The 10,426-nt window shown below is 45.3% G+C and overlaps 1 protein-coding gene across 1 annotated transcript in view; it reads right to left on the bottom strand.

The window, feature by feature from the left end:
- Nucleotides 1–6,858: 6,858 nt before the first annotated feature.
- The window catches only part of LOC140411470 (uncharacterized), a 114,562-nt gene continuing 110,994 nt past the window's right edge, over nucleotides 6,859–10,426 (bottom strand). Inside the window, exon 13 of the mRNA XM_072500567.1 lies at nucleotides 6,859–9,568. Within this exon, the coding sequence (XP_072356668.1) occupies nucleotides 9,546–9,568 (23 nt within the window). The 3' untranslated portion in view covers nucleotides 6,859–9,545. The remainder of the gene's footprint in view (nucleotides 9,569–10,426) is intronic.

Here is a 10,426-nt window from a genome sequence, read left to right as displayed (position 1 = left end):
TTAAGATGGCTTCAACCTAACATGTAACTATAGACGTTTCAACTGCATTTGATTCTGTGGCCAATATTTTGTTAAACAATGACCTGAAAAAAAATACTTTGCAGCTACCGGTGAAGTTTAAATATCTCAATGTGTAAGGATGAACCAGCAATTGAGCAACATGAGTTCCTTTGAGTTAGACTCGGAATACCATATTGAACAAAAGAGGCTTTTAAGTTCAGGTTGGGGCTAATCTCAGAGTGAATGACAATTGTCAACTGCCATTGTATCATGGTGGCGTGGACCGCAGAAAGGTTACCGTGCAGTCATGTGATTTAAACTAATTGACAGGAACTGCAGTATATTCAATGTGTGCGTGAGAACCATCTGATACACCTGGAAACATCCTGTGGCCGCGCCGTCGTGAACGCCGTCGAGGTTCACGACGGCGCGAAACGGCCCCGATCCTGACCGATTCAGGCCCTGACAATGGGCTAGGATCGGGACCGCGTCATCGAAACGCGCCAGGCCTTGTCGCCCGCGTAAAGGCGGCGCTGCATAGATGACGCGGCCGGCGCCGCGTAACTGGCGTCATCCGCGCATGTGTGGTTGCCGTCCTCTCTAAGTCCGCCCCGCAAGAAGGTGGCGGACGGATCTTGCAGGGCCGCAGAAGGAAGGAAGTCCTCCTTCAGAGAGGACGGCCCGACGATCGGTGGGCACCGATCGCGGGCCACCCCATATTTAAGGTACCCCCCGGTGCAGGATCCCCCCTCCCCCCCCCCCCCCCCCCCGCAGGCCGCCCCCCCCCCCCCAGCGTTCACGCACCATTCACGACGGCAGCGACCAGGTGTGGACGGCGCCGGGGGGGGAACCCGCCGTTTTGGCCTGGCCGCTCGGCCCATCCGGGCCTGAGAATAGCGGGGGTGCTGGGGAATCGCCATTTTGGGTGTGTCCGGCCATTCTCTGGCCTGCGGCCCGCGGAACTCGACCGGGCCGTTCCCGCCACTTGGGAGAATCGCGGGAGGGCGTCGGACCGGCGTCCCGGGAAATTTTGGCGGCCCAGGTGATTCTCCCAACCGGCGTGGGAGTGGAGAATCTCCCCCCTGAACTGCGGAATCATCATAGCTGGAAGGGGTTTATGTGTTCCACCTTCCAAGTCACCTGAAAACCAACCTCCCGGCTGACTGTGTACAAGAGGCTTCGCAGCTTCAGGAGATTCTTTTGTTTCTAAAAGGTCTCCAGTCCACCTGAAGTATCGACTCAACCAAGAAGACATGAAACGAGGCCTGCACCTGTACAAAGTCAAAAATTCCATTTTTATCACTCTGGCTTTATCTCTATCTGTATCTAATTGTTGCATGCGTGACAATGTGAATGGGGCATTGGGCACAATTTAATGGCCTCGTCGCACCTGCCTTGGTGTCGGGTTGAGGCCGTTGAATTTTGCGAGAGACCTCTCGTGAGATTCGCAATGCTCAAAATATCTCGCCAGATTTAATATCTCGCAAGAGGTGCCGATCTGGATATCGCCCTCGCTGGATGTGATCCAGAATTTAATTGACTCATCAGGCTAATTTAAATATGAATTCACGGGATTTTCCCAGCGCCCGGGACCTAACAGCCTCGACTGGGAGACCTTACCAGGATGCCGTTTAGCACAGGTTTCCACCAACATGGGCCAGCCGTAATGGGCCCTGGGGTGTCTCCCAGGCCATTAGAGAGCCCTGGGTGCCGGGGACAGGGCAGCGGGAATCTTGGCACTCCCTCTATCACCCGGGCACCTTGCCTTTGTCACCCTGGCACCGTTCCAGCCCAGAACTTAATTCTAGCTAAAACAGGGGGCAGCAGGGTTGCTGTATGCCACCATCCTGCTTAATTAGATGCTGTTCGCCCCTCCAAACTCACCACCAGAGAGAGCAGAAAATTCCACCCTACATTTCATGTCTAATAACATTTACTTTTTCTTTAGCTATGTCATGATTAAAAGTGTTGTTTCACATTAAACAATGTAGGATTCAACATTCAAGGCAGCAAAACAAATTACACAGTTGCAATTTTAAGCTATGACTTTCGTTTGACTGAATACGAATCAATATAATAGGTATGAAGCACAGTGGTGCAGTGAATAGCATTGCTGCCTCACGGCGCTGAGGTCCCAGATTCGATCCCGGCTCTGGGTCACTGTCCGTGTGGAGTTTGCACATTCTCCCCGTGTTTGCGTGAGTTTCGTGTCCACAACTCAAAGATGTGCAGGCTAGGTGAATTGGCCACTCTAAATTGCCCCTTAATTGTAAAAGAATGAATTGGGTACTCTAAATTTATAAAAATATATATATATAATAGGTATTCACTGCCCCACCCAGAGAAAGATTTTCATTGCTGCCAGGTGCTCCACACCTTTTAGACTGTGAGTAAATATTTCCACACCCACATGTCTTGAATCAGGTAGGAGGCTATTGCAAAAAATATTTATAGAACTCTACAGTTGGTGTCTTTATCACAGAATAGATTGTGAATTTCCTGTTTACTCTGACCACAGTATTTAGTGAATCAACCAAATTTGCACGAACGTGGTTGCTATTGCAGTACAAGCACCTACCAAGAAAAATAACAACAGGAACAAAGACCCTGGAAATCTGAAATAAAAATAGAACGTGCTGGAAACACTCTCCAGGTATAACAGCACCTGTGGAGACAGAGGCAAAGTTGATGGATTGAATTTTAACGGAAGCAAGGAAGTACCATCAACGGGACCAAAGGTACGTCCCAAGACCCTGTGGGTAGATTGCAGGACTTGGGGGCAATTTTTCCAAGTAGGAGGCCAATGCCAGGATTGCTGTCCAATTAAAGATGGCAACCTGGCTTTCAGACGCTTCAGCACAATCTGAGGACCAGTAGCCCAGCAGCCTTATCACTGCTACTGATAAAAATGGCCACTGCTGAGGCTGCGGGGAGAAGGAGAGGCCGCTTCCATGTTGAGGCTCCCTTGAAGAGTTGTTGAGAAACACCCTTAATGTGCCGGGACCAGTTAGTCATGCCTCAGAATTGGGGTGAACCGTCCAGCTGCAGTGTTAGAAACAGGGGAGCCTTCATTGCCAAAAGAAGAGAGCCCCCCCATAGGCCTTGCTCCATGGAACAGACAGAAAGGAAGATCCATCTTGGGAATTCACTGGGAGGCCGTTCTGATTTACATAATTGTTTCCACACTCAGCGGCATTCTGACCCAATGCTGGTAAAATGCCAACACGGGTGCAAAAGTAACTTTTAATTGGCCAATTAATTGTACTAGTTAAGTAACATAGAGTCATATATATATATCAGCCGACACCATTTAACACCTTGGGTGGGATTCTCCGACCCTCCGCGCTGGAATCGCACCCGGCGCAGGGGTGGGGAATAGCCGGTTACGCCGGAAATCCGGAGTTACGGCGCTTCCGCGATTCTCCGCGGACCCGCCAGTCCCACGCACAGGTTTTACGCGGCGCCGGTCGGGGGCGGTTGGAACAGGCCCCCGCGGCGATTCTTCGTGGCCGACCGGCTGAACTCCCACCGGCGTGGTTTACATGTGGTACCACCTGGTGGGAGCTGGGAGCCGCTGCCGCGGTGGTAATCCTGGTGGGGGGGGGCGGGGGGTATCTGACTCTGGGGGGGGGGGCCTCAACGGTGGCCAGGACCACGATTGGGGGCCACCGATTGGCGGGCCATTGCGATCTGGGAGGGACCTACCCTCCTCCGTGCGGACCCGCTGTGTGGATCCGCCATGTCGGGGGCGCCCGCGCCAAGGTGGGCCGCCACACACATGCGGTCTGGCTAGCAGAGCCCTACCGGCAGATAGAGCTGTGGGACGCACGGCGGGACTCTGCTAGCCCCCTGGAAAACGGAAAATCAACCCGGACCTTCGAGGAAAAAGTTCTTGTCCATTTTCCGGCAGGCGTGGGGACTTAATCCACAGAAGGAAGAATCCCGCCCCTTATTTGGGTAGATCGTGTACCCAAAAGGAAAATATCACAGAAGAGGTGAGGCAACCGTATAAATTAAGGGTCAGTTTGGCCTTAGGAATCCACAATTGCCAAAATTCTCTGGCTGTTGCGATTCACTTTCCTGCCGGCAGTGCACTCCCGCCAATGGTTTTCCCAGCGCAATGGGGTTGTTTCAATGGAAAAGCGGCGGGAAGATCGAATTCCGCCAACAGCGAATGCCGCTGCCGAGAAACACGCAGTGGGGAAATGGAGAATTCAGCCCAATGTCTCCGGATGCTGTGAAATTGTATGGGTTCAAGTGACCTGCTGGTGCTGATGACCTACTCCACCAAGGACCACCACCTGGAGGAAGCTCTGAAGGATACAAAGTTCACCAGCAAAAGTGGATCAGTAATATTATCACAGAACAAATTAACTGAATCCTATGATTCTTAGCTGCCAGACTGAATCTGAATCCGCCAATGACGGAACTGACAAGAAAACCGAATGAACCAAATCCTCATTAACTTCTCTATGGGACATGCACCTGTATACAACAGCAGTGGTAAGAATGACTAACATAATTTCATCAACAAGGAACCTTGACTCCACCTTAAGGCCACCCTCTGTCATGCAGTTTGACACTACCATCATGTTAAGTGTGATAGATTATTGATAGATATAACAGCCCCAAATTAGACATTAATGATGTGTTACAGACTACCAGCAGTCCCAGAGTTATAGTCCATCACAATCTGTAACCTGATGGCTCAGTATAACTCTCACCCCCTGATCAGCATGAGCATTTCTTATTCATGGGAGAATCATAGAAGTGTGTGTGCCAGGACCAGCAATAGAATGAGGCACCTATGGTGGGTTACCTGGATGCTAAACTCGAAAAAAACAACAGACAAAGCTAAGCCATCTCACATGTCTCAGATCAAAGTTCTTTGCTCTACCACATCCAATGAAGAATGATGGTGAATAATCAGGGGATGGAAAGTTGCATTTCCAGGGATTTTATTAGTGAAATCAAAAGATGTTTACTAATAAGGCAATATATACCATTAGGGGGCCAATTGAACGCTATTTTGCATGGCCCATTCTGCTTTTAGTCGGTGGGCATGCCGATTGGTAAGGCAGCATTTATGTTTTATCCAGCGCAGGATGAAATGTTTGGTTGGAAATAAAATAAAAGCTTTTTGGGGACTGAAGTTTGTGTTTGAACACACTTTGCATATGTTTCCATTGCAAATTTATTTTTCACATGTCTGCAGCTCCCTGAGACAGCTCCGCAGCGGCTGTCCCCCTGAGGGAGCACATTAGAAGCATCAGCCCGCAACCTCCCTTTTCTCAGTGCCGCCCTCTACACGCCCTCTCCAGCAGCGCTAAGACTTTCAGCGAATGATGCATTCTGGCTGCTCGCTAACTGGCATTCCTGGGCCAACTGCGGCTGGAAAGGAATTTGGCTTCCACTTCCAGGCCCGTCGAGAACAGGCGCGGACAAAAAATGGGTCAGCATTCCCAAAGCCCTTTTTGATCATTTAGAACACAAAATCCAAATGGGTAATAAGTTAAACAAGGCCCGAAAATACTTATAAATCCCAAAGTACTTCCACCTGACTGGATTGTTGGGGCAGATGTTGTGGTAACAAAGAATCTTTAAGCTAGAATATCCATAAAGAAAATGTCACACTGCATCATCGTCCAGCAAATGAATATATAATGGCATATATAATGCTGGAAATCTGAAATAAAAACAGAAAGTGCTGTAAAAACTCAGCAGGTCTGGCAGCATTTGTGGATAGAGAAAGAGAGTTAACAATTTGAGTCCAATATGTCTCTTCACATGAAAATATGAATTTTAATACAAAGCCAAACTAGATTATAGCACAGCGGTTTTCTGTCATTTAACAGGAGATCTCAAAATGTTTTGTCAGATTTGCCTTGTTCAACAGCACTGGACAACAACCAGTCAAAATTGAAAAGCTATTTTTAATGTTGTCATTTAAAAAATATCATGGTTCAGTTGCTGAATTTTGATTTTGTGTCAATAACTCATTTTAAGATATTGCCATTTTCTTTCTTTGTGTGTCACTGAATGCAGCAACATTTGCCCCTTTTGTGCTATTTTGCCCCAGCTTCCCCCTGGCGACTTGCCATTCCATCACTTCTATCAAGTAATGATCTTTAGCTTTTATTGGTAGAGGGATTGAGTTTCGGAGCCATGAGGTCATGTTGCAGCTGTACAAAACTCTGGTGCGGCCGCATTTGGAGTATTGCGTGCAATTCTGGTCGCCGCATTATGGGACGGATGTGGAAGCATTGGAAAGGGTGCAGAGGAGATTTACCAGAATGTTGCCTGGTATGGAGGGAAGATCTTATGAGGAAAGGTTGAGGGACTTGAGGCTGTTTTTGTTCGAGAGAAGAAGGTTAAGAGGTGACTTAATTGAGGCATACAAGATGATCAGAGGATTGGATAGGGTGGACAGTGAGAGCCTTTTTCCTCGGATGGTGATGGCACGAGGGGACATAGCTTTAAATTGAGGGGAGATAGATATAGGACAGATGTCAGAGGTAGGTTCTTTACTCAGAGAGTAGTAAGGGCGAGGAATGCCCTGCCTGTAATAGTAGTGGACTCGCCAACACTAAGGGCATTCAAATGGTCATTGGATAGACATATGGACGATAAGGGAATAGTGTAGATGGGCTTTAGAGTGGTTTCACAGGTCGACGCAACATCGAGGGCTGAAGGGCCTGTACTGCACTGTAATGTTCTATGTTCTAATGATGGGTAAATTGAAATTTATTACTTTACTATTGTCATTGAAAGCATCACCACCAGAACATAATAGTTATAGAAATAAGAAGTTCTAACAATTCAGTACAGGTATAAATCTATATAATTCATAATTGTGTAAGACAAATCACACATATAAAAATCATGAACATTGCAATGAAGCACTGGTCATTATTTATTGCACTAAATGCAGTTTTAGTTCATTAATTTATGTTATTCCCTTAATCAACAAATTCTGTCCACATTGGTTACAACAGGTTGTATCTTGCAATAGCAAATTTCATGATACAGAGCAGAAAATTATATTATGTTTAAAATAAGCCATGAAAAGAAAAAAACCCATTTACAATGTCATTTCTAAATGCCCATTATATACAAGAAATTTAGACTCCACTCATTGCAATATATTCTCATGTTTAAAAAAAAACTCACTTAACAATCCATTATTTTCCTAAAGTTTAAAGTATTACTTAGTAGAAAATTTTAATATACAAGTAACAAGAAGATTTTAACATTATCTGAAAGATGATTTTACAGTAACATGATGTAAACCGTATCACATTAATAATTTCTCACATTGTAACAATTTCAGTTGCAGTATGTAAACAGTGTCATTGTTAAGTTTAGTTACATTAACTGTGAACAAAGTTTAAATTCTTTTCTAATGTTTTTCCTTTCATATTTTACTCAACTTTCCTCAACAATTTGGAGTTTATTGAACATTTTTTACTGACCCACAGATCATGTAAAATCCATTCCATTGATGATTGCTCATGGAAGGCTTTGATGTCTGAGTCCAAAGACACAAGGACTGCCCTGTATGTCCATTGTCCTCGTCTGAACATGGACAGTATGTGACAGCAAACTGCAATCATGAGGAAGAAGTGATGAGTGTGTGGAAGTGGAGACGACTGGGGATGTGTGGGATACCAAAGCATTATCCACTATCCTGACAAGCATCTATTGCAGCAGGAGTTGGTAAATGGTGATCAAAAGTGGGTACACTGGCAGGTTTTCTCCCTTACCTACTCTAGAATACCAAGGATAACTCCTATCAGCAATCCTACGGAGCAGAATTCTGCTCCATGCTGAACCGAGGCATTGAAGAAAGTTATTAGTTTCCTGAGGAAAGTTTCTGCAAAATTCTCCATGTTTTCAACAGGAAAACAAGCAAAATTTCAGTATTCTAATTCAATCTTTCATTGTTGTTAATATTTGAAGCCCAAGAATTTGTGAGACTCTGAAGGTTTAGCTCAGTGGGCTAGACAGCTGGTTTGTAATGCAGAACAAGGCAAGCAGCACGGGTTCAATTCCCGTACCAGCTGAGAATTCTGAATTATCCCTCTGCGTACCCGAACAGGCGCTGAAATGTGGCGACTAGGGACTTTTCACAGTAACTTCAAACTTGTGACAATCAAAGATTATTATTATTAACAGACCCAAAGCAGGAATTGGAGAGATACAACAAAGGGTGTGGAAAAAAGGGGAGCGAAAGCGGTACGTTCACGCTCAGAGATGAAATAAGACAGAAAAATATACTTCTGAACTGAACCACAACATTTTGTGCAAAATCGGATTATCGACATTATTATACAAGTAAGGAATCTATGATGGTGAATAATTCCACTAATTTCAGCACAATCTTATAATGAACTGTAGGACACTTCAGGCAATTGTCAGCCTACACCAAAATGTTTGTACGCTTTTTTTGATTGATATGAAATATTACGCCAGTGCGCAATGAAAAATATTGCTCACCCTAGCACTGTGTACAGTTTTGGACTCATTATTGTAAAAAAGATACAATTACTTTAGAAGCAGTTCAGAGAAAAGAGTCCCAGCTTGGGACACTGTGCGGAATCTGCACATTCTCCCGTGTCTGCGTGGGTTTCCTCCGTTTCCTCCCACAAGTCCTGAAAGACGTGCTTGTTAGGTGAATTGTAATTCTGAATTCTCCCTTAGCGTACCTGAACAGGCACCGGAGTGTGGCGACTCGGGGATTTTCACAGTAACTTCATTGCAGTGTTAATGTAAGCTGACTTGTGACAATAATAAAGATTATTATTATTAGTAGATTCATTCCTGGGATGAAGGCTTAGCTTATGAAGAAAAGTGGGGCAACAAGTTAGGCCTAAACCATTGGAATTTAGACGAAGGAGAGGCGATCTTATTGAAACATAAAAGATCTTTAGGAGTTTGGACAGGTTAAATAGTTAGAGGACATTCCCTCTTGTAGGGGAGTATTGTTTAATAATAAGTGGTCTCCCTTTTAAAACAGTGATGAGGAGACACTGTTTCTCTCAGTGGGTCATTAGAGTGTGGAGTTCTCTTCCCAGATGGTAGTAGAGGCTGGGTCTTTAACTTTATTCAAGGCTGAATTTGATAGATTTTTGTTAGACAAGGGAATCAAGGGTTAGGAGGGGCAGACTGGAAAGTAGAGTTGAGACCACAACAGAACAGCTATAATCACATTATATCACATTAATCACATTGTATCACAGCTATAATCTTACTGAATGGTGAAGCAGGCTTGGAGGGCCCAATGGCCCACTCATGCTCCAAAGTTCTATGTTCCATTGTGTGTGCTGATGAAATGCTCAATGTCAGAAAGTTTATACATCTTTAATAAAAATAATAATTTCTTCTTAAATAATTTCTAAGATGGTTTCTCATGGCATGAATTGATCATTTTTATTGTTTCTTCTGCATCTGAAGAGGATCAGTTTTATCTTTGAGCTCTAGCAGATAACTCACAGTAGAATAGCTGAGAGATTTTTTGTTGTTGTCCGGGTGTTATTAGAGTAAAATTAAGGAGTTAATTTGTAGCCGTCTGAAATATTAGAGCAGGAAAAAGATTAGCAAAAGTTGCAATCACATAGCAACACCACAGTAATGTACATTTACTTACCTGCTCAGCTCTTTTTAATTATAGCACAGGGTTAGACATCCACAGCATTAATCAATTGTACTTGTATTGAGCCTTTAAATGCAATAGAAGCATTTTCTACTGTAGCCACTTAAAATGGCCAGCTCCCGATTCAAAATGGCGAACGGCAAAGGCTGATGGGAAAATCAGCCAACAGGACAAAAACGAGTAGCTGCAGGTTGGCTGTATATTTACCTCTGGGAAGGCAGACAAGATCGATACCAGCAACCATCAGCATAACAAAACACCAGCCATCTGCGTACTAATGAGCAATCCCCGGGAACAATAAGCAACATTTAGACACACAAAGCAAAACCAGACTCTTCGGCGCCAGCAGAAGCCGACACAAAGGGAGGTGAACGACCACCTCAAGACTGCCCATCGATCAGGGAACCGCTCCAGCATTGGAGAAAATCGAACCAAGTGATTGGGACAAAGTCCAATCACTTGGGACCAGGTACAGGGTCCGCCCCGAAAGGCGGGAAGCCCCTGGGGACTATAAGAATTGAGCCCCAAGTTCAAGGCGCTCTCTTCCAGCTCTCTTCAATCTTCAGCAGCTCCTCTTCAACTCTTTTTCCTGCCCGGGTCACCCAGCAACAACGAATCAACATTGACCGGAGCAGTGAAGATCGAACTCGTAAGTCTTAATTCAACGCTCGCTACGCGATAGGCGCTCCTAGCTCCCAATCTGTACCAGCTTCGAATCCCGCAGGCTCAGAACCCGAACGAAAGGGTTTGTTTCCCTGACCTGGTGGGCCAGTT

The sequence above is a fragment of the Scyliorhinus torazame genome, chromosome 4, assembly GCF_047496885.1.
Source record: "Scyliorhinus torazame isolate Kashiwa2021f chromosome 4, sScyTor2.1, whole genome shotgun sequence".
NCBI classification, from domain to species: Eukaryota; Metazoa; Chordata; class Chondrichthyes; order Carcharhiniformes; family Scyliorhinidae; genus Scyliorhinus; species Scyliorhinus torazame.
This window is presented reverse-complemented; position numbering and strand designations above follow the sequence as displayed.